Raw genomic sequence first — 26,091 nt, 5'->3', positions numbered from 1 at the left:
TTATAGGTAAGGAACCAGGCTTAGAGTGCTTATGTAATTTGACCTTGGTCAAGTGTTGGTGCCAGAATACAACAAGGTAACTTATGAAAATTGGGTGTATATCACATTCTGGAATGAATTAAGCATTAAGGGTGATAAAGGTGATGGGACTGGGGGACAGGGTCATTCAGGGAGAGCAGTGCTAATGATCCTCTCTGAACTTTCCTGAACAGAATTAATAAATTTTGTTTTTATTTTTCTCATAGTGATTTATATAAACTCTAGTTAAAGGATTTATTCCACAATAGATCATTTTGTTTACACAAGGAGTCTCACCTATCAAACTGTGAACTACTTAAGAAAGAAGAAAAAATAAAATTTTGTTCAGTAAATGTTTGTTGAATGAATAAATGCTACAGAGAGCCCAAAGATAATGAGAACTGACTGATGATTAGAGAAATCTTCCATAACCTTCATGGACAGTTTCAATACATTGCCAGTGGTGTAAACTTAAAAAGACTGGATAGCCAGAAAGATAAGGCAACATGTAAGGTAATTTATTAAAAATATTGATTATGGGTAACAAATAGATAGATAATAGAGGGGACAGCAGAGCTGGCAGCTGGAAAATGGTGAAACTAGTAACAAAGATTATTATGATTGTTCATCCTCAATAAGTTCAACATAATTAAGGCTGTGGGGATTAGGCAACGGAAGAAATCAACATTAAAAATCATGAGAAAGGAAAATGGATAGGCATTGGTTATTTCACTCATTCTCAAACCATGGCCTGAACCAATAGATTCAACATCATCTACGAACTTGATCGAAATGCAAAAATGAGGGCCATGCATGAAACTGACTAAATCAGAAACTAGAAGGGTAGGGGTCCATCAATATATGTTTTAATATATTGGCCAAAAAATCCCGATAGTACCTCCAGATGATTGAGCCATGCTAAAGTTTGAGAACCACTAGTCCTCTTAGAAGGAAATTTCTAGACAAGATGTTTGCCAGGGCCCTCTCATAATTACTTCCACATATACAAAGTTGAAATGTCAACATAACTCCAAAGCTTACTGTTAATTTAAAACTAGAGAGGAATTGTCTAGGAATCTGTGACATCTGAAGGACACAATCACTCAGAATATTCTTGATTAATTTATATTAAAAATAAGACTGAATAGTATCAGAACTTACCATCTACTCATCTAAGAACTGATGACCCAAACAGTATGTCCAAAGCTGTGAAGATTGTAAATATACTGTTCATAAGTCTTTAAAACTCTCCCTCATCCTTCACCTAAAAGTGTATTGAAAATACAGCTACATAATGCTGTAGTGTGTCTTATCATCCCTGTATTATCAGGGTGATGGGCTAGACAACCCAGAAGATCCTTCATGCCTTCCGACTGTAATTCAAGCTGCAAAACTCACTTATTGGCAAATCTGAATTACTGTTGAAATATTTGCTCAAGAATTTTGGATTAGAGTAACAAATTTCAGTGCAGGACATCAGGTTTCAATGCTTTCCATAAAAAGTCTTGCCTTATGAATTTATTTCACCAGTTCTAATTTCTAGGCTAATGTGTGCTGGCTCTAAGTAAACAAATGCTATGATATATTTAAGCAGGTTTAAAAATATTAAAACTTCAATGTGATGGAATATAAAAATACAACAAGGTAGTGAATATATAACAGAAAAGAAGCAGACTCATAGATCTAGAGAATAAACTAATGGTTATCAGTGGGGAGGTGGAAGGGCACAACAAGGGTAAGGGGACCGAGAGGTACAAACTATTATGTATAAAATAAGCTACAAAGATATATGATACAACAGGGGGAATATAGCAAATATTTTAAAATAACTATAAATGGAGTATAACCTTTAAAAATTGTGAATCAGTATATAGTAGACCTGGAACTTATATAATATCATGTATATCAACTATACTTGAATAGAAAAAGAAAAAACTTCAATGTGAGATAAAAGTTCATGTCTCTAGACTATATCAGAAGGCCGGCCTTTCTAGACTGCCTGCTCCCTTTTCCCCTAGTGTTTATACAAATGGCTACAATGAAACTCAGCAACTTATGAACAGATCCTTTACTCAGGAAAACTCAGAAATGCCTAATCCCTCTGCATCAAGGAAAGAGCTCTGACAGATAGCAACACAACAGGACCCACATTTATATTGAACTGTCCTTGGAAAGGGAGAAGGCAATGGCAACCCACTCCAGTACTCTTGCCTGGAAAATCCCATGGAAGGAGGAGCCTGGTAGGGTGCAGTCCATGAAGCCCTGAAGAGTCAGACACGGCTGAGCGACTTCACTTTCACTTTTCACTTTCATGCATTGGAGAAGGAAATGGATGTAGGGAAAAGCAGTGAAGGAATCTGGTAGAATCATTGGCATAAACCCAGCTAGACTACCAATATGATCAGATCATTCAACTTCATTTCTTTTAGCAGAAATGTTCCCTAATCATGGCTTCTTTTTCTCTATTATATTTTATATTCATGGAACAGTTAATATTTAAGCAATCATGAATGCTCCAGTGCATATATCAAAACAACTGCTATTGCGTGCCAGTCTTGGTACAGCACATGAATTCTAATGTTTGTCTCCTTTATTTAAGCAAAATTAAGCTCTGTGCTCTCTGCCAAGGGTTGTTTACAAATTATTGCTTTCTTCAGTACCACCACACGCTGCAATAACATTGAGAAAGATAATGTATTTTTAAGGATTCCAATTACCATAAAGATATTAGCTCTGTAGCGACGACCAGACAAGTTTCATACATGCTTTCCTGGCTTTATTTCTAACTCTCACCCCAAATGCTTTCCTGGTGCTACATGACCAGGGCTGACACTAATTCAGCCAAATGTAATATACAGTAGAAAGATGTCTTAATTCTTTATGGAAATGTGACTGTCCTTTTTTCTTTTACAATGGTATTTCAAAGAAAAAGGGAACAGATAATATCAATTATGGTAAAGTCAAGCAATTTAAAAGTTTTACACTTGTTTGCTTAGTATATAGCAGCAGTCTGTGAAAGGAGAGCTTAAACTTGAAAACTATGATAACATTAAATGGCATAAAGACTCATCTCAATTGCCACCTTCTGGCCCAGCAGGGCAGTGGTGATGTCAGTTTCCAAGAAAAGACAAATTTTGCTTTCCTGTTCTTCCTGCTCCACCTCTCGGCATTTTTCCTTCTATCCCTACTTACTTATTCAAGGAGAATACTCTGCATATGCATTAGCCTGAAGTAGTCAGCACCAGTGGCAAATCAACAACCATTTGTCCTCATTTGAGGCAAGACCAGAAAGAATTAATGAATCATGTCTATACTTTAAAAACTAAAGCTGTTCTGGCACTTTCAAGTGCTCTTAATCAACCTGCCTATAGGTTTACCAAATAGAAGTTCTTCTGAGAATAGTTTGAACAAAAATCAAGGTATTCTAAATTAGTATAGAAATACTTTACAAACACGAATATCCCTAAGGTCTTCAATGGTTTCCTCTCAGAAATGGTTTAAGCTTTTAACTAAAACTTGAAACATTTATTGTCATGAGAATTTTACTTAACAAAACTTTTATATGCATGAGGTTTGAAAATAAGTGAAGGAATTTTGGATTTGTTCATTTTATGTTTTTCCTGTACATCACCACCACCAAATAGGTATATATAACTGATATTGCTATCTATATATGGTGTAAATAAATGACTTTTGGAGGTGTGACATTAGTGGCTTGAAGAACAACTATTTAACCTATTTAAGAACAACTTTTAAGGCCTAAGTTATGCAATATTGCCAAATTATAATTAGAATCTGTGCAACCACTGTTTAGGGATGAGTTACATAATTAGCTATCCTCAATCATTCATTTTCTTGACTGTATACTATTCCACCACATGAATATACTTTAGGTATAGTCTCATGTTGGAGAAGGCAATGGCACCCCACTCCAGTACTTTTGCCTGGAAAATCCCATGGACAGAGGAGCCTGGTAGGCTGCAGTCCATGGGGTTGCTAGAGTCGGACACAACTGAGTGACTTCACTTTCACTTTTCACTTTCATGCACTGGAGGAGGAAATGGCAACCCACTCCAGTGTTCTTGCCTGGAGAATCCCAGGGATGGGGGAGCCTGGTGGGCTGCCGTCTATGGGGTCGCACAGAGTCGAACATGACTGAAGCGACTTAGCAGCAGCAGCAGCATAGTCTCATGTTGATCATTTCTGTTATCTAGTTTCCATTCTTAGAGGGGTGAGGGAGTCATTATTACTGATATTCTTATAGATAATACTGTTGTGAATATTATTTTGTTATAATACACATAAAATTTACCATTTTAACCATTTTTAAGTGTACAGTTAAGTGGTGCTAAGTACCATAACCAATGTCCACCTCCAGAACTTTTTCCCATGCTGACATTCTGCACCCATTAAACAATAATTCCTCATTCTTCTTTCTGTTCTACCTGCTAGCAACCACTACTCTGCTTTCTGTCTCTATGAATTTGTCTGTTATATACCTCAATTAAGTGGGATTATCAATATTTGTCCTAATGTGTCTGTCTTATCACACTTAGCATAATGTCTTCAAGATTCATCCATGTTGTAGGATATACCAGATCTCCTTTTTGTAAAGGTTGAATAATAGCCCATTGTATGTATATAGCATTTTATTTATTCATTCATCTGTCAGTGGACACTTGGGTTGTTCCCACCTTTGGCCATTGTGAAAAATGATACTATGAATAATCAGTATGCAAATATATGTTCAGGTCTCTGCTTTCAATTCTTTTATATTTACATACAGAAGTGGAATGTGGCATCATACAGTAATTCCATGTTTAACTTTTTTAGTAACTACCATACTGTTTTCCACAGGGGCTATTATTGTACAAGCCATTTTACATTCACACAAGCCATTGTACAAATGTTCCAGTTCCTCTGTTTCCTTGCTAATGTGCTTGTTTTCTGTTTTTTTTTTTTTTTTTAAGATAGTAGCTATCCTAACGGATATGAAGTGGTATTCATTATAGTTTTGATTCAGATTTCCCTAATGATTAATGATGTTGAGCATATTTTCATGTGCTGATTGGCCATTTTCTTTAGAAAAATGTCTATTAGTCTTTTGCCCATTTTTGAATTAGGTTGCTTGTGTTTGCTGTTGTTCAGTTGTAGGAGTTATGCTTTATCAGATATATGATTTACAAATACTTTCATCCATTCTGCAGGTTATCTTTCTACTCTATTGATACTGATTATTCTTGTACAAGTCTCCAGAGTCCTTATGTAAGAGCTTATTTAGAGAATATACTAGGAGCGACATTTATGGTTATGGTATCTTCAACATTTCTAAATCATACGAAACTGTTTTCCAAAACAGAGGTAACAAATCACACTCTCACCAATAGTTCCCCTTGACACATATTCTTATTCATTCATAGTATTATCAGAATTTAAAAATTTTTGCCCATCTAATGGATATGAAATGATAGCTCATTGTGATTTAATTTAATTTTAGGTATGAATATAAAATGGGCTTCCCTGGTAGCTCAGCTGGTAAAGAATCCGCCTGAAATATGGGAGACCCTGATTCAATTCCTGGGTCAGGAAGATTCCATGAAGAAGGGATAGGCTACCCAACTTCAGTATTCTTGGGCTTCCCTGGTGGATCAGATGGTAAAAATATCTGCCTGCAATACGGGAGACCTGGGTTTGATCCCTGGGTTGGGAAGATCTCCTGGAGAAGGGCATAGCAACCCACTCCAGGATTCTTGCCTGGAGAATCACCATGGACAGAGGAGCCTGGCAGGCTGCAGTCCATTGGATCACAAAGAGTTGGACAGGACTGAGTGACTAAGCACAGTAGCACAGCACAAGAATGTAAAATGGTACAGATAACTTGGAAAACAGTATCTTTTAAACTTAAACCTTACTTTCTATAAGATATAACACTCCCAGTCCTAGGTATTTACCCAAGATAAAGGAAATTTCTGTCGTGTACATGAATATTAAGAGCAGCATTATTTGTAATAGACAAAAATTAGAAACAACCCAAATTCCCATCAATGAATTGAAATATGGTGGAATATTATTCAGTAACAGAAATGAACTACTGATACATGTCACAATACCTTAAGTGAAAGCCACACCAAATGCAAAGTAACAAAAAAGATTACATTACTGAATGATTTCATTTATATGAAATTGTAGAAAAAGTTAAAACTATAGTGACAGAAGGCAAAGAAGTAGTCGCCTGGAGCTGGGAGTAGGGATTGACTGCAAAGGGGCATGACCAAACATAGGTTGTTAGAACTGCTTCATGTCTTGACTACAGTGAAGGTTACACAGCTGTATACAAACAACAAAATTCATCAGACTGTATATTAAAAAATGAGTAAATCTGAGAGTATGTCAATTATATTTTGGTAAATTACTTTAAAAATTACCAGTTAAGTTCAAATCTCTTAAGTGTGAACACATTTTACTTCTGAAATAATTAACACAACAAACAAAAGTCCTAAGGAGATTCTTTCAGAAATTGACAAGTACCCAGGCCTTTCTTATATATTTCATGAAACCTGAAACTTGTAAAATGAATGGAATAAATCAGGCCATGACTGATGTAAAATCCTTAGAATCTTCATCAGCATCAGTCCCTAAATTTCTGAATAGCTTACAATGCTTTACAACTTCCCTCAACACAGGTTTCAAAGTAAAATATTCTATTTAATTTAAGTATCTAAAAAGCCATTTGGGATTAAGAAATACACACTACTATATATATAATAGACCATCAAGGATCTACTGTATAGCACAGGGAACTATAGTCAATATTTTCTAATAATATATATGGGAAAATAATCTAAAAATGAATATATATATATATATATATATATATATATATATAAAACTGAATCACTTTTTGCATACACCTAAACCTAATAACATTGTAAATCAACTATATTTCAATTAAATTAAAAAAATAATTTAAGTATATAGCTATTTGCTTGAATTTTAAAAACTGAGTTCTTTCTAAATTTTCAACCTCAGCATACGTTTATATTTTCTTCCACTTAGTTGCTTGGATTTCAAAGAGAGATCCTTCATACAAAGCATTAAATGGTGACTTTCTTCAGTCTTATTTATCCGAAAAACCTCATGACTATCTCTTATTAAAAGAAACATTACGTAATTTTTTCTCCAATTACTGAATAAGGAAGGGTACAGACAGATAACAGTCATACAGTAGACCATTATATTACTGTTTTTGAATAGGTACTGATTGTGCCCAAAATTTTAAATCATACTAACAATTATAAAAGCAGTTAGAAACTTATGAACAGCTGTTTTAAAGATGTTCCTTCTGTAGCATAAAAGGGAAGAGAATGCCGATTAAAAAAAGAAGAAATAAAAAGAACAAAATGAATGACAAGTCTTTGTGCTTGTCCCCATGACAGAAGGGAGGAATGCAATATCTAAGCTTTGGTTTGTAGGAGAGAAGTAAAGCACATGTTGTAAATGACGCTGCCATTGTGCTTTTTGTTTCTAAAGAAGAGGGGCAGTTTTACAGTATTGGATATCACATAAAAGAGTACTTCATTTGGTTAGTTAACCACTAATTATAGCAACACAGATTATTTTATATGTGTGCTATTATATAAAAGTCATCTCTTCCTTCTCTTCACCCCATTTCTCCCTATTTTCCTCCCTGTCTCTTGTTTTAGTATTATAATGTGCTGTACTTGGCAAGCAGCTCATTAGTATGTTTTATTTCTCTTTATCCCTGCAAAACATCTAGCACAGGGTTCCACAGAAAATAATTAATAATGTGGCCAGCTTGCTGCCCAAATACTAGCTAAAAAGTATTGCTTGTCCTTGTTTAGTCACTAAGTCCTGTCCGACTCTTTTGTGACCCCCATGGACTATAGTCAACCAGGCTCCTCTGTGCATGGGGATTCTCCAAGCAAGAATACTGGAGTGGGTTTCCATGCCTTCCTCCAGGGGGTGTTCCCAACCCAGGGATCAAAACTTTGTCTCCTGCATTGGCAGGCAGATTCTTTACCAATGAGCCACCAGAGAAGCCCCCAAAGTATTTATATATGTGTGTGTGTGCATGTGTGTGTGTGTGTGTGTATTTCTTAGATTTCCTAAAATTATCATAGGAATACATGGATGTTCAGAGTTTTATTTGAATATTAACTGCTTATAAACCCCCTTCCATGGACAGCAGCCCTCCTTCGTAAAGTTCTGCCGTGCTTCCATTAGTACGGTTTCATTGGACAGGGAAATTCGTTTGTAAGATAATCACTCACATTCAGTCACAGTAGTCACATATTCTGAAAAAAATCTCATACAGGGTCGAAATCCCCTTTGAACAGAGCTTTTATAGGGTAACAAAGCATTTGTTTTCAAACTTTCTAATTATATTCACTAAATGCTGTTCATGTTGTCAACTTTTCCCCACTGTGAGAATTACAAAATCAGTCATAAGATTAAACTCAGAAAACGACTACAGCAATTCACAGAATACTAAGCCAGCTGGGTTCACTTAAATCCTCTGTAGAAACAGCCTCTGTGGCAAACCTAGTAAGATCTATAGCTAGTCCCATAAATCATCATTTATTTGGTCTGCTCCAGTGCTGAAATTATTTATTGCCAACTGATATATGGGAGACTCATCAAGAACCAAAAAATAAAAATAAAAAAGTTTTTTTGTAAAGTAGCAAATTATTGATCTCTGCCAGTCACACTACCCAATAGAAGAGTTAACTATATCCATTATTGTTTAGTCACAATGACTTCAAGGAGTATCTTTATGGCACAGTATTAAGTTGATTGTTTATTTCACATCAGTGCAAGAGGATACAATTTTTAAAATGAAAGAAAATAAAGATGCATTCATTGTTTTTATTTTCTTGAAATGAGTCTGTATTTAACGAGTCATAAAGCCATAAACAAGTCCCCTATTGGAAACAAATTTTACCCCTCACTACAGTTCTATATACAAATTTATATTGTTTGCTTTTTAAATAATTATTATTGGCAGAATATAAGGAGTATAATGTGGCAACTCTCACTTTGCATTTTTAAAGCTCTTTACAAGTTTGTCAGTTTACATGTAAGAAGAAATATTTAACCCGATTCTATTTTTCTCTGATCATCCGATTCTGAAAACATCCCTGAAACTTTCTCACTCCTTCATTCCCTCTCTCTTATTTTATCTCTCAATCTCTTCAACACACACACACACACACACACACACACACACGCACTTCTTAGTTTGGTCTGGCTTTTAACTTCTTTTTCTCAGTCCTCTTACTAATAGAAAACTTTCAAAAATTGAAATATTTTTCCTATTAAAAAGATCATATGTTTCCATAAGGGGGTATAGTAAATAGGCATAGGTAGTTCACAAGGCAAGTGTAAATGTATATACTATATATCCTCCTATTACCCTTCATAACAAGTTATCTGGACATATGGAATGCAGATTTAATGGTAACAGAAGTTAAAACCAGGGATAGAAGCATAGGTGTCACAATATTAAGAATTATACTTAAAGATCTTGGTGTGTGTGTGTGTGTTTTGAGAAAAGAACATTTTCAGATATACAAGCAAAATAGAAAAAAAAAAGAGTATTCAGAAAAAAGAAAATGTTTTCAAAGCAGTCAATACTGAAAAGGAATAATAATCATTTGCATTAGACAAATTGCATTTTTAAACTACTACTCTCCAGAGAATTTAATAAACTGAAAATTGGGGGATATAATGAAGTTTTCACACACCCTAAACTATAGTGTTGTAAATGTGATAATATCTAAACAGATGCAATCAAATTCTGAGAAAACAAACAACTGTTACATTTAAAGTATTACCTAATTTGCAGCAATGAATTTACATTAATGAATATTTCAACTTAAAGAAAAACCTTTAAAAAAACTCATGGGAACTCTATATTTTTAGAGGAAAGTATAAGAATAAAAGTGTGAGTTTGTTTCTTTTCATTAGAGCTCAAGGTTTCAAAAAACGTATTCCAACTATACCAATTTGAAGAAGTACATCTACAAAACTGGATAATCCCTGTGCATAATGTGATCATATACTTTTACCCCTGCTGATACAGCAGGTAGTCTTTTTTCTCACCTCGATTCTATAAAGTAGGCTACAGAAAATAAGAAAGATGCAAAGCAACTCCACATTAACATAAATCAGGAAAATGCTGTAACCATTTGGAAAAATTGAGATACCTATCTTAGAAATAAAGAGACTAGGTACCCTGCATCTTGGAGAAGGCATTGGCACACCACTCCAGTACTCTTGCCTGGAAAATGTCATGGACGGAGGAGCCTGGTAGGCTGTAGTCCATGTGGTCGCTAAGAGTCGGACACGATTGAGTGACTTCACTTTCACTTTTCAGTTTCATGCATTGGAGAAGGAAAAGGCAACCCACTCCAGTGTTCTTGCCTGGAGAATCCCAGGAACGGAGGAGCCTGGTGGGCTGCCGTCTATGGGGTCGCACAGTTGGACATGACTGAAGCAACTTAGCAGCAGCAGCAGCAGCAGCAGATACCCTGCATCTTGGGCTTCCCCAATGGCTCTGCAGGTAAAGAATCCACCTGATAGGCAGGGGACACAGGAGACGTGGGTTCCATCCCTGGGTCAGGAAGATCCCCTGGAGGAGGGCATAACAACCCACTCCAGGATACCTGCCTGGAGAATCACCATGCACAGAGAATCCTGGAGGGTCACAGAGTCAGACATGACTGAGTATGCATGCACCCTCCATCTTAGAAGTGGGAAGACAGGAGATTTTCACACTGAAGGACAATCTTTGAAGCACATGGTAGTGTGTTCATGGGATTACAAAATACAGGAGATGTGCTCATATTTTTCCAACCATTAGGGGGCTGTATTTTTAAAGTGAAGCTTAGAAGTAGCCTGTGTTTTGCTCAGATTTGCATGAAAGGCATTGGAGGCAAGAACTCTGGATTGGATTTCTGAGCTGGTATCCACACATCTTGATTACTGGAGAAATAAGGTGACAGAAGCAATCTTTTAGTATTACATTTGCACATGTGTACAAGTCCACTGCTGCTACTAAGTTGCTTCAGTCATGTCTGACTCTGTATGACTCCATAGACGGCAGCCCACCAGGCTCGTCTGTCCCTGGGATTCTCCAGGCAAGAATACTGGAGTGAGTTGCCATTTCCTTCTCCAATGCATGCATGCATGCTAAGTTGTTACAGTCTTGTCGAACTTTGAACAACCCTATGCACAGTAGCCCACCAGGCTCCTCTGTCCATGGGATTCTCCACACAAGACTACTGGAATGGGTTGCCATTTCCTTCTCCAGTACAAGTCCACATGCACTGATTAAGAGTATGTGCTTGAAGACATATAATGAATAACATATGGGAATTAAAAGAACTTATGGAGAATTGTTTCTTCAAACAAATAAATTTATAGAGTTCTATAAATTTAAACATTTCAGCACTTACTGACAATATCAAAACTTGCTCTTTGAAAATTCACAAATTTGGGTGTATTGATTGTCGTGAAGAGCTAAAGGAAGCAAAACCATTGACACAGTTACAGAAATTGAATCTTAAGTGTAACCATGGACATAGTCAACAAGGGTTCAACATTCATTTTTTTCATTGAGTGGTTCAACATTGAGTGGTTCTCAAAGACGAGAGCCCATTAACCACAGTACAATACAAAACAAAGGATTTAAATAAAGTTCATATATAGCTTTTGTTATGTTGAGGTATGTTCCTTCTATTCCTGCTTTCTGAAGAGTTTTTATCATAAATGGATGTTGAATTTTGCCAAAGGCTTTCTCTGCATCTATTGAGATAATCATATGGCTTTTATTTTTCAATTTGTTAATGTGGTGTATTATATTGATTGATTTGCAGATACTGAAGACTCCTTGCATCCCTGGGATAAAGAATAAAATAAAAGCTATATGTGACAATCCGACAGCAAACATTATCCTCAATGGTGAAAAACTGAAAGCATTTCCCCTAAAGTCAGGAACAAGACAAGGGTGCCCACTTTCACCACTACTATTCAACATAGTTTTGGAAATTTTGGCCACAGCAATCAGAGCAGAAAAAGAAATAAAAGGAATCCAAACTGGAAAAGAAGAAGTAAAACTCTGTTTGCAGATGACATGATCCTTTACATACATAGAAAACCCTAAAGACTCCACCAGAAAATTACTAGAGATAATCAATGAATATAGTAAAGTTGCAGAATATAAAATCAACACACAGAAATCCCTTGCATTCCTATATACTAATAATGAGAAAATAGAAAGAGAAATTAAGGAAACAATTCCATTCACCATTGCAACAAAAAGACTAAAATACTTAGGAATATATCTACCTAAAGAAACAAAAGACCTATATATAGAAAACTATAAAACACTGGTGAAAGAAAACAAAGAGGACACTAATAGATGGAGAAATATACCATGTTCATGGATCAGAAGAATCAATATAGTGAAAATGAGTATACTACCCAAAGCAATCTATAGATTCAGTGCAATCCCTGTTAAGCTACCAATGGTATTTTTCACAGAGCTAGAACAAATAATTTTATGATTTGTATGGAAATACAAAAAACCTCGAATAGCCAAAACAATCTTGAGAAAGAAGAATGGAACTGGAGGAATCAACCTGCCTAACTTCAGGCTATCCTACAAAGCCACAGTCATCAAGACAGTATGGTACTGGCACAGAGACAGATATATAGATCAATGGAACAAAATAGAAAGCCCAGAGATAAATCCACGCACATATGGACACCTTATCTTTGACAAAGGAGGCAAGAATATACAATGGAGAAAAGACAATCTCTTTAACAAGTGGTGCTGGGAAAACTGATCAACCACTTGTAAAAGAATGAAACTAGAACACTTTCTAACACCATACACAATAATAAACTCAAAATGGATTAAAGATCTAAATGTAAGACCAGAAATTATAAAACTGCTAGAGGAGAACATAGGCAAAACACTCTCCGACATACATCACAGCAGGATCCTCTATGACCCACCTCCCAGAATATTGGAAATAAAAGCAAAAATAAACAAATGGGACCTAATTAAAATTAAAACCTTCTGCACAACAAAGGAAACTATAAGCAAGGTGAAAAGACAGCCTTCAGAATGGGAGAAAATAATAGCAAATGAAGCAACTGACAAACAGCTAACCTCAAAAGTATATAAACAACTCCTGCAGCTCAATTCCAGAAAAATAAACAACCCAATCAAAAAATGGGCCAAAGAACTAAATAGACATTTCTCCAAAGAAGACATACAGATGGCTAACAAACACATGAAAAGATACTTAACATCACTCATTATCAGAGAAATGCAAATTAAAACCACAATGAAGTACCATTTCATGCCAGTCAGAATGGCTGCGATACAAAAGTCTACAAGCAATAAATTCTGGAGAGGGTATGGAGAAAAGGGAACCCTCTTATACTGTTGGTGGGAATGCAAACTAGTACAGCTACTATGGAGAACAGTGTGGAGATTCTTTAAAAAACTGGAAATAGAACTGTCATACGACCCAGCAATCCCACTGCTGGGCATACACCCTGAGGAAACCAGAATTGAAAGAGACACATGTACCCCAATGTTCATTGAAGCACTGTTTATAATAGCCAGGACATGGAAGCAACCTAGATGCCCATCAGCAGATCAATCGATAAGAAAGCAGTGGTACATATACACAATGGAGTATTACTCAGCCATTAAAAAGAATACATTTGAATCAGTTCTAATGAGGTGGATGAAACTGGAGCCTATTATACAGAGTGAACTAAGCCAGAAAGAAAAACACCAATACAGTATACTAACACATATATATGGAATTTAGAAAGATGGTACCGATAACCCTGTATGCGAGATAGCAAAAGAGACACAGATATATAGAATAGTCTTTTGGACTCTGTGGGAGAGGGAGAGGGTGGGATGATTTGGGAGAATGGCATTGAAAAATGTATAATATCATATAAGAAATGAATTGCCAGTCCAGGTTCAATGCAGGATACAGGATGCTTGGGGCTGGTGCACTGGGATGACCCAGAGGGATGGTATGGGGAGAGAGGTGGGAGGGGGGTTCAGGATGGGGAACATGTGTATACCCGTGATGGATTCATGTTGAGGTATGGCAAAACCAATGCAATATTGTAAAGTAATTAGCCTCCAATTAAAATAAATAAATTTAAATTAAAAAAAAAGTAAATAAATAAAGGTCAACCATCAAATAACCTGAACAAAGGAAATCATTTAAAATTAAGAATGATATCCTGTCCTTACCTCATTCTATGGTACTTAGTTATTTCAGAGGTCAAGAATGATGAATGGTCTTGCTTCAATGTAACATAATGAGGCACAGACAAACCCTTAACCTGAGATGTTTGTGTCTCCTGGTCATGAGTTATGAACAAATAATACAATATATCACTATATTATGTGGTGACATTTTAAAATGCAAAATAACATGAGTCACCTCCTCTGTGTATTGCTGTAGCTTTGGATCTTGTATCACTAATTATAACCCATGAATCATATAGATCATTAACTAAAAAGTCTTTGTTGCAAGAGCCCACTGAAGGAAAGTTAAAAGGACCCAGAGGGGAAAAAAAGGAAAGCTTGGTAAGAGCACCTAACATTCCATCCAACTCTGTTCTTGAAAGAGAATATAATCTTCCCTTACATGGAATTGTTCCAAGACAAATATCTTCCTCAACGTAATTTTCTTCTCAATAAATTATCAATCACATCTCCCCCAAACCCAAATAATGCCAAAACTGTCTAATAGGAAACAGCATATCTGAGTAAACCAAAAGACATCATCTAATTCTAAAAAAAAAATACCTTGGGCCAGTGAAATACTTTGAGTCCCAGGAAAAGTGGGATTCTAACCTCACCACCAATACTGAGTGATCCTGGGTAAGCCGTCTCTCTGGAGAACAGATGTTCATTTGTAGAAAATATGTATTGAGGAAAGCAGCCAACCCTGCCTACACAAAATTGATATGGTATGAGAGCCTATACATACAAAGAAAGTGACTGCTCTATAATTATTCAGATTACCAGGTGCTATTTTATTACAATTATATAAGTACTACTTCCTGGATAAATTACAATCTCTTAGAGGAATTCTATTAATATTCCTACAATGACTTCTATTTCAATTTGAATAATGAAAAAGAAAGATTTCTCATTTTACAATCTAAAGGAGAGGCAAGAAAATCCACATTTTCAGTACTCTGTAAGGGGCAGAGTTGGTTCTGTAATTCTTCCTTGAAATGAGCCATGTATAACTAAACATTCTGTTACAATACAGTGAGAGGGCAGTGTGTTACAAGGTTTTGAACACAGAAAACCTAGATTTAAACCCAAACTTGGACATTTACTAGCTTTTTTATCTTGTAAAAAATTACATAACCTTACTGGGCTTTCACGTGTGCATTCATGCTCATTCATGTCCGAATCTGTGATGCATGGACTGTAGCCCGCCAGGCTCCTCTATCCATGGGATTCTGCTTGTAAGAATACTGGAAAAGGTTGCCATTTTCTCCTCTAGGGGATCTTCTGAACCCCGGTATCGAACCCGAGTCTCCTCTGTCTCCTGCACTGCAGGCGGATGCTTTATCACTGAGCTGTTTCCTAATCTACAGAATCGGATTAATAATAATAAATTTCTCTGAATCACAAGGGATATATCTAAACTGTAAAAACACAGGGAACCAACTGCATAGACTACTGACCAGGATTTACTGATCTTTACTAGGGCGCCTTTCAGTATATCTTATGGTTATTTTCAACAGTATCTTTGGTTTTACATTAATAGTGCAATATTTATTTTATAACGCATGTTTGAGGGTGAATTTTTGGTTTATATTTATATGAACCAGTACACTTTTATATTTTTGCAAATAAACCATAGTTAAATGTTATAGTTATACATGTAATAGTTTTGATGGTAAAAATACACCCTTTATATCTGTGAAAAACTAAATGCTCTCACTTAAAAAATGCTAATACTTATGTTGAGCTCTCATGACAAATCCTTTTATTTAATTAAATTGCATACCTTTCATTCAATAGTAATTTTTATACAATAGACTGGGGATAAAATTTATAATAAAATAGTAACCACCCTGCATGAGTTCTGTGTCTTTATAGAGAAAGAGAGATCAAATAAAAAAGTACAGTAAAGTAAGTAAATAGTCCTATAATAATTATCTTCATAATGTGTAATGGGAACCAGAGAAGAAGAGCTAAAGGGTAAAAACTAGATAACCAGATGAAGAAGAGTAGCAAACGACATTATAAAAATGTGAAAGGCAAGCTGTTCTAGTCACATGTTTAAAACAAAAAAACAAAAACAAAGGTGAGAGAGAGAAAAATAAATAAAGTATAATCAGGAGGCCAAGATGCTACCTCTATTTTCTTTTTTTTTTAATTTATTTTTTAATTGAAGGATCATTGCTTTACAGAATTTTGTTGTTTTCTGTCAAACCTCAACATGAATCAGCCATAGGTATACACATGTCCCCTCCCTCGTGAGCCTCCCTCCCCATCCCACCCTTCTAGGTTTGTACAGAGCCCCTGTTATTTTCTTAACTAATGTGACTAAGTGGCCCAGTTTCCCTGAGATTGCCCAATTTTTGTAGTGAAAGTCGTGAATCTCAAGAAAGCTCTTAGTCCTGGACACACCAAGACGGCTGGTTGTGATACCCAGCTTTATGAAACTCACTGTTACCAACTAAGAAGGGAGTTGTCTGTAATTCAGAAAGAGAACCATATACTAACATCTTGATCTTGAACTTCCAACCTCCAAATCTGTGAGAAAATTAATTTCTGTTGTTTAAGCCACCCAGCCTGCAGTATTCTCCTATGATAGCATGAACTAACCAATACACTAACCAAAGTATAATATTTCACTTCTCCAAGGGTCAGTTTTCTTATCTGAAGAATGAAGAGGCTAGACTGATTAGATACGTTCTGATGTGAAGGTTCTAAATTTAGAGATAATCCACATCATTTCAATTAGAATTATTAGATACTATATTATTTTTAGAGTACTTACATGTAACTTTTTTCTTAGATCTTTTATAGATTTTCTTTAGAATTACAAATTTCTTAATTTTGTTTCCACAGACAGCAGTCATTTTCCTTACAAATCACATTTTCTAGTATGTTATATTTCAGACTGAAACTGAACCTAATTCACTCTCTCTCTTACAACTTCTATGGGGGAGACAGATGCTTTCTTTTGTATCCTTGGTGAGATAGCTATGTGATAGCCTCTAGGAAATAAGACCATTATGCTACAAAACTTTATATAAATGGTGAATCTTAGGAAAAAAGTAGCACAATTATATTATTCTATTAACCCTCTAAATCAAAGTTAGATATCTAAAATTTTCTCCACAGTAAAACCAAATGTTTTCTTCAGATTGTTTACACCCGTACAAAAATATATCAACATACCATATCATAATTTGTTATGTCTCTCTATCCAGCTAGAATGACTAGAAAGTCATAGTATATGTGAAGGAGAGATTAAGGCAGAAAAACAAAGGTTTTGGCCTTCACATTTTATATAATGGGTGTGAGTGATTTTCAAAAAAAAAAAAAAAAAGTTTTGGAGGCAAGATACTGAAGCTAGTATACAAATTACTCAAAATCTTCTCACAACCTGCCTATCAATGCTATTTGTTTCCAACATACACCCAGTATTCCAGGCACTGTAGTTTTTAATTCATCTTCAAACATATCATGAATTACTCCTAGTCACATATCATCATTAAAAAGATGATTTTTTAACACATTTTTTACACAGTTTTTAACATTTTTTAACACAGTAATTTTTCAAAGTACAGTGACAAAGATAATTTTATTTGACTCTGAAAATAATCCTATGAAAATAAACACGGGTCACTGTATTTCTTCATTTATAGATGAGGAAACAGGTTTGGAGTGAGTAAATGACGTGGCCATGAAACTATGGCTAGTGATGGGCAAAACAGAAGCTAATATGCAAGTTCTAAGCCCAGTGTTCTCCCATCTTATAAGGTTATGGCTTCTTCTTCCATTCATATAACTTAATTAGATCTATCCTTCAAGATTCTTCTGTTCTAATTTATCAGTACCACTCTCATCTTCACCTCTAGCACCAAAAATTCCTCCCTCCCCTGAAGTCTTGCTAAGCTCAAAGTAATCTCAAATGCTATTACTTTTTATATTCATTGACAGAAGTATATTGCAACATTACATAGTACTCTGTATGTATATGCATAGTACTCTGTATGTATATTTCCAGGCTACTCAACAGTATGACAAGCTCAAGCTTTCTGTGTATCTTCTGAAATGTATGTATCCCCCTGGGATACCAACCATCTGTTTTGTTTGCCTTTGTTTGGACCTGGCTTTTATCGCTTCATTGGTCTCTAACTTTCAGTATCCTGATCCTTGGTAATAGACTCCTTTAAGGCATGACCAATCATTCCTTCCCTTGGACAAGGGATATTCCTTTTCCTTTTTATTTTTGGTAACTATTATTTATTTACACAGATCTTCTTTTGTACTTTTTGATAATAGCTATCAATTTTAAACATGTAATCAGTGTACATTCCAAAATGCATACTAGAAAATGCAAGTATACAAGAAAAATAAAACTAACAAGGGATATATAGAAACTGAAGATGTTTTCCTTTAATTATCACTGAAATTCCCTATTCATGACTGCTATATAACTAAACTCTTATTTCTCTTCATACTTCCTTGAAACAGCTTCTTTTTCTTTTCTGAGATCTTAATTTTTTTTCCATTTTTTAAAAAATTCTTAATTGGAGGATGATTGCTTTACAATGTTGTGTTAGTTTCTACAATACAACAATGTGAATCAGCCATGCATGCTTAGTAAGTCGCTTCAGTTGTGTCTGACTCATTGCGACTCTATGGATGGTAGCCTACCAGGCTCCTCTGTCCAAGGCATTGTCCAGGCAAGAATACTGGAGTGGGTTGCCAGGTCCTCCTCCAAGGGACCTTCCCAACCCAAGGACGGAACTACGGTCTCTACTGTGTTCTGCATTGGTAGGGAGGTTCTTTACCGCTAGCACCACCTGGGAAACCCCAGGTATGCATGTATCACTTCCCTCTGGAGCCTCCCTCCCATGTACCTCACATCCCATCCCTCTAGGTCATCAAAAAGTACCAAGTTGAGCTCCCTGTGTTATACAGGGAGTGGCTGTTTGCCACTAGCCATCTATTTTACATATGGTACTGTACATATGTCAGTGCTACTCTCTCAATTAGTCCCACCCTCTCCTTCCCTGGCTGTGTCCACAAGTTTCTACACCAGGCCAATTGGCCCGTCTTTCTAATTAGAATTTGAATTAAACACAAGGAAAGAAGGAATAAAATGGTTACAACTAATACATGCTAGAGGCAACTTTCTGCAAATATTTCCCATTCATTCCTGCTTTCAGCATTCTCAAAGCTGCCATAATTGGTGCCATAATTTTAATGGACACGTTCTTCAGGCTTTCCTCACTTTCTGGTTGAGCTCCTCTCTATAATTTCCATTTTTTGCTTAAATCAGGCACAGTCACTTTCTGTTGCTTGTAAGTCAGTCACTTCAGTCGCTCAGTCGTGTCCAACTCTTTGTGACCCCATGGACTGCAGCACACTAGGCTTCCCTGTCCAGAACCAACTCCCAGAGTTTACTCAAACTTATGTTCATTGAGTCGGTGATGCCATCCAACCTTCTCATCCTCTGGTGTCCCCTTCTCCTCCTGGCTTCCATCTTTCCCAGCATCAAGGTCTTTTCCAATGAGTCGGTTCTTCACATCAGGTGGCCAAAGTATTGGAGTTACAGCTTCAGCATTAGTCCTTCCAATGAACATTCAGGACTGATCTCCTTTAGGATGGACTGGTTGGATCTCCTTGCAGTCCAAGGGACTCTCAAGTCTTCTCCAACACCACAGTTCAAAAGCATCAATTCTTCTGCGCTCAGTCTTCTTTATAGTGCAACTCTCACATCCATACAATGAATATTGGAAAAACCATAGCTTTGACTAGACGGACTTTTGCTGCCAAAGTAATATCTCTGCTTTTTAATACCTCTTTTACCTTGCAAAGCACATTCCTTATCTGATATACCCACAAAGTGCAGTGTCTAGGGAGAGCTAAGTATTTTTAAATGTTTTGTTCTTTTGTAGATTATATGTTATTATACACTGAAAACAAAAACAATAAATGACCCTGAAGCACAACATTACTATTGGTTAGAATTTTAATAATCAATAGGTTGATGAAGGTGAAAGTGGAGAGTGAAAAAGTTGGCCTAAAGCTCAACATTCAGAAAATGAAGATCATGGCATCCGGTCCCACCACTTCATGGGAAATAGATGGGGAAACAGTGGAAACAGTGTCAGACTTTATTTTTCTGGGCTCCAAAATCACTGCAGATGGTGACTGCAGCCATGAAATTAAAAGACGCTTACTCCTTGAAAGGAAAGTTATGACCAACCTAGATAGCATGTTCAAAAGCAGAGACATTACTTTGCCAACAAAGGTTCATCTAGTCAAGGCTATGGTTTTTCTTGTGGTCATGTATGGATGTGAGAGTTGGACTGTGAAGAAGGCTGAGCGCCAAAGAATTGATGCTTTTGAACTGTGGTGTTGGAGAAGACTCTTGAGAGTCCCTTGGACTGCAAGGAGATCCAACCAGTCCATTCTGAAGGAGATCAGCCCTGATTTCTTTGGAAGGAATGATACTAAAGCTGAAACTCCAGTACTTTGGCCACCTCATGCGAAGAGTTGACTCATTGGAAAAGACTCTGATGCTGGGAGGGATTGGGAACAGGAGGAGAAGGGGACGACAGAGGATGAGATGGCTGGATGGTATCACTGACTCGATGGACCTGAGTCTCAGTGAACTCCGAGAGTTGGTGATGGACAGGGAGGCCTGATGTGCTGCGATTCGTGGGGTCGCAAAGAGTCGGACACGACTGATAGACTGATCTGATCTAATCTGAAGCAGAGACCAAGCTAACATTGGGAACTCATCTGCATAGAAATGATGTGTATTACAGTTCATCACCCTACATTGGTGACTCACAGTGATAACACACTGCTGCAAATAATAAAGCATTTTGTGATGAGGGTAGTACTTATTGTGACCATCTGAATTTTTAATATCATTTTACTATAAGAAACATCTGATAAATTTAACTGCTTATGACATGGCTCCTTTTTAACTATGTGAATATTTTAACATAATCTATAGCTTCTTATGAAAAGTAGATTACAGTTTTAGATTCACCAAGAAAGGAAATAATCATTAGAATAATTTATGTAGGCAAGTGATATCATTTTAAAAGTATAGTCAGTACCCAGTAAAGAAAGTCCCCTCTGCTATTTTTATTAAGAAAAAAAAATGTTAAGAAAAATCAACCAAGTGATCTTTTATAATATAACTGGAATTTAACAGCTGCTGCTGCTAGTCGCTTCAGTCGTGTCCTACTCTGTGAGACCCCATAGACGGCAGCCCACCAGGCTCCCCCATCCCTGGGATTCTCCAGGCAAGAACACTGGAGTGGGTTGCCATTTCCTTCTCCAATGCATGAGACTGAAAAGTGAAAGGGAAGTCGCTCAGTCGGGTCCGACTCTTCGCGACCCCATGGACTACAGCCTACCAGGCTCCTCCGTCCATGGGATTTTCCAGGCAAATTCTAGCCAATCATACATCAGTAGTTAAATCAATTTACAACAGATTATAAATTTAAGCTAACTATTTCTACATACTTCAGTAAATTTCTCTCATTTTAGACATTTATATCTACTTAGAATCCTCTGCATTTCAGGAACATCTTTTTAATCCTAGATATTGTGGGAATATCACACATGTATATGATATTTCTCTTTCTTAATGACAAGTATTCCCCTGAACATAAAAATCCTACTGAAAAGTGGGAGAAGGCAAAAGATTTTTAAACATTCACTTCTTTCTCTTTTAGAACATCTATTACTACATGGTAGTATTTCCCACAAGAATATTTTTTATTTTATTTGAAGTTGGCAAAAATCTTTGTGCTGAATCCTTTAGGCATACTTCTAGTGATAGATGTCAGACCAGCGCTGTGTGGAAGAACTTTTATTTGACAGGAAGATGACAGGAAGAAGCCTCTATCCAAAATATAAGATGCAACTGTACAATCCTTCTGTGAGATTAAAGGAATCTTTTGTTCCTATGTATAAATGACTTATTTATTATTGCCTCAATAAAATCAGTTCACATTATTAATTTGAATAGTGTGAAATTAAGACACTTAAAAAGGTACATATTTATTCAAATTAGGACAGTTTATTTTAAATGTCTTCTTTATATGAATTAAATGTGAAACAGACTAACAATACCAATTTCCAATGATATTTTAGTTTATGTTTTGGTAATCACCAACCAAGAACACTTTAAGATTCATTCACTGTGCCTACAGTATATACTCTAAACAACTAACATCTTGATAAGAGATGCTTGTACTAGTTTAGAGTATATGATGTGGAATAAAATGAAAAGTCTTATTTAGTTTTACCCTCCAAATCAGGGTGTGAGGTATTCTAATTTATAACAAGCACTGCTTTATTCTTCTTGGCATTATCAAATAATTTCACATGTCTCCTCATATCACAAGAAGAGGGACTAAAACTGTTTGTTTTTAACAAAAATCTAACCTTCCAGAACATCTTCCCTATCTTCCCATCTTTCCCTATTCCTCTCAAAAATAAATCGGGAGTAAACAATACAATTTCATTATGCATCTTCTTATCTACAAATGTTATTCTTTATGTCTATCTGGGAGAGAATGACCAGGAGCAAATCATTTTTGATACATATTAAAATGCTAGCACATTTATATGTATTGCACATCTATTTAATGCATAAATAGAAAAGAAATTTATACCCATTCCTAGATTGGGGATTCTTGTAATAATATACTTCAAGAACTAACCAAAGTTTTGTAATGTTTTCAGATGTAAAGGAAAAAAAAAAAGTGCAACAATGGTGAGATGTCAAAGACTGATTGCTTGTTTTCAGATTTATTTCTGTCTCTAGCTTTCTTACAGGCCTTCGCCTCAGAGTCTGTTCAGTTTTCTTTGTGTAACAAATAGGTTTTTCCCTTGAATATGGTGGTTTGCCCTAACCTAGAAATGGACCTATATCATCACTTGTCCGTTTCTTTGTTTACCTTTCATAAGAATTAAAACCTCGAGAACAATACCATGAAATGGTTTAATCAAAACAATATGAGGATTATCACTTGCTTTTTAAAAAACTTTTAGTTAATGCACTAGATTCTTAGTATAAGCTTATTAACACAACACTTTCAACAAAAAAGAGTATTATTTTCTTAGAGGAGAATAAGCAAAGCATACTCAGAAAGAAATATTTGGCTATTACCTCACTGAACTTAGCTCCTCAAATACTTTCTGGAGAGACACAAAATAAGTTTGAAGGGATTAAAATACAACGCTGCATCTAGTTTATAAAAGCCATTTTTTTGGGTCAGAAAACTCCAGAAAGATTTGATCAGCAAGAGCTGAAGAGTATACTATAGAAAAATTTGCAGTCTTTGAGATTTTATTACAGTAAGGTTTTTAAAAATCATTTATCTGTTTTAAAGATGACTTCACTCAGTCATGTCTGACTCTCTGTAATCCCATGGACTGTAGCCTGCCAGGCTCCTCTGTCCATGGAATTATCCAGGCCAGAAAACTGGAGTGTGTGGCTGTTCCCTTAGCCAGGGGATCTTCCCAATTCAGAGACCGAACCCAGCTCTCACATGCCATAAAATTCATCCTTGGTGTTTAAAGTGACTTCTCTGTCATAGATGAGATTATTGTTGTAAATTGGCATTATAAAATGTTCTCTTACCTTACAGAGAAAGTTGATCTTAAAACCCAAAGACTGGGCATTTCTTGAGCCTGAGTTCATGTAGTTTCCAACCAAAAGAACTAACTCTAAAAGTCTGTTAAAACTTTCACTTTTCTTCAGTTCTTCACAGGCCAGAGTTACTGCTATGATGCTTGGCTTGATGTTGTTTACATGTTCTTCAAATGTGAGCTTGAAAAGAATGCTATTGAGACGAGGCCGCAACATTTTCACTGAGCTCATCTGTAAGATAAGGAATGCTGTATAAGACTATATATATATATATATATATATTCATATATATTCACATACACCATATATATATTCATATATAGTCATATACATACATATATATTCATATATATATATATATGTATATAAAGCCCATTATTTTTCTCTCTAGTGGGGATCATTTTATAGATGATACTATAAAATTTTGAATAAAATGAATTTTCTCTGGGTTTTAACAGTTGTATTTCTTTCTCCAGAACACTTTAACAAATATTATTCTGTTTTAGGCATTTCAAAAGAGTATTCTTTTCAAAAGTTAAAAAAATAGCTGCTAGCTTTCAAAGAATAAATGAAATCATCCTTATAGCATTAAGAAAATATTACTGAAGCTAGCCAGCTGCTATATGTTAATTGCATAATCATTAGTCATCAATAACATTTAAAGTTCCAAAAATCTATCTCTGAGGTGAACTATGAAAATGCACAAATATAACACTGAGTTGAATGAACAGCTGGGCCACATAAAAAAACATACATGATGACAGATAATATAAGTGGAACCACATTTCCTAAAAAAAAAAGTGGCTTCTTCACTATTACCTATTTCTATGCTGTTTGAAACCAGAAGACTAGCTCTGATTGAGCACCTAATAATTTTAAACCTATGATCTATATTAGTAAAATATATTAAATATTTATATATGCTCTAAAGAATTTCACCCACTTGACACAATGTTGATGTTAAATAAGTTATGGTAAAATTACATGAACTTACTTTTAGGTACATTATTCAATAATTCTATATTGGTTTTCTTCAAAATAGTTCAAGTTTTTACTTGTTTTACTTGTTTCATAGTCTGGGTCCACATTCTCTATTCCCTTTGGTATAGTTCCTATGATAATTTCTTTTAGTCTTTAATTTCCCATAACTCCAGGTCATTTAACTAGTTTTCATTCACCAAATTAATTCTGGGAGAGAGGTGGGTGGAGGGTCAACATATAAGAACATACATAAGCACACACACAATGAAATCATTAACAATCCTAATTATTTTATTTTTTACATATAGCTTAGCTTTTTTAAAAACAAATACCAGTCACAGAGTAGGCAAGGGATAACTGTAGACAACATGAAGATAATTTGATAACATAAATAAGAGTCCTTAGTTTAAGGACTCTTAAACTAAGAGTTCTTAAGGGGACAAAATACCCCTCAAAAGCAGCAAAATGAGATGTCAAATAGACCCTATCTGCTCTAATACAAAAGTAAAGCATAATCTATTATTTTTCCTCTTTGAAATAAATTTTGTCATTAACCATGGGTGTCTCCCTCTCCAAAAATTAACCTTTGCTGTCTGCTAATTCTCCTATATGCATTCATGCTTTTCATAGGCAGATATATAAAAGTATACTGGGAATATCCCTGTTACTATGTCTGAAATGTAGGTCATATCACTCATCAACAGCTTTGCAAAAACACAATCAGGAGAATATTCAAAGCATCCTACTTTTTCAGTACTCGCGTGGTAAGTATAAGACACACCATCTACTCACAAAAAGTGTCCAATATAGCCTAGAACTCATAACAGAATCACATGATAACTACAGCTAACAATAAAACTAGCCCATGATTCTAAATGGGTAAACAGAAATTAAGTGCTGGAGATGTACACTGAAATAAGACAAAACTTTAAACTCTATGACTACAACATTTAACAAAGGCTTCACAGTAGAGGGGATTCAAATGGTTAAATAATTAAAAATTAAGAAAGTAGAGAGAAATAGAGAGAAAGTGAGTGAGTAAGCAAAAACAATTAGGGACCAAAAAGAAGTTGTAGAGAGAAGGAATGAAGTGAGAAAAGATTTATAGTTTAGGGATATATGAGGTATATACCTA

General features: G+C 35.6%; 1 protein-coding gene across 3 annotated transcripts in view; it reads right to left on the bottom strand.

The window, feature by feature from the left end:
* The window catches only part of DIAPH2 (diaphanous related formin 2), a 984,078-nt gene that overhangs the window by 457,887 nt on the left and 500,100 nt on the right, over window positions 1-26,091 (bottom strand). For all 3 annotated transcript variants that reach the window (XM_070783973.1, XM_070783972.1, XM_070783974.1), the window contains one exon: window positions 23,967-24,206. In XM_070783973.1, the coding sequence (XP_070640074.1) occupies window positions 23,967-24,206 (240 nt within the window). The remainder of the gene's footprint in view (window positions 1-23,966; window positions 24,207-26,091) is intronic.

The sequence above is a fragment of the Bos indicus genome, chromosome X (genome assembly GCF_029378745.1).
Source record: "Bos indicus isolate NIAB-ARS_2022 breed Sahiwal x Tharparkar chromosome X, NIAB-ARS_B.indTharparkar_mat_pri_1.0, whole genome shotgun sequence".
NCBI classification, from domain to species: domain Eukaryota; kingdom Metazoa; phylum Chordata; class Mammalia; order Artiodactyla; family Bovidae; genus Bos; species Bos indicus.
The sequence above is the reverse complement of the archived record's forward strand: the minus strand, read 5'-3'. Positions and strand labels throughout refer to the sequence as shown.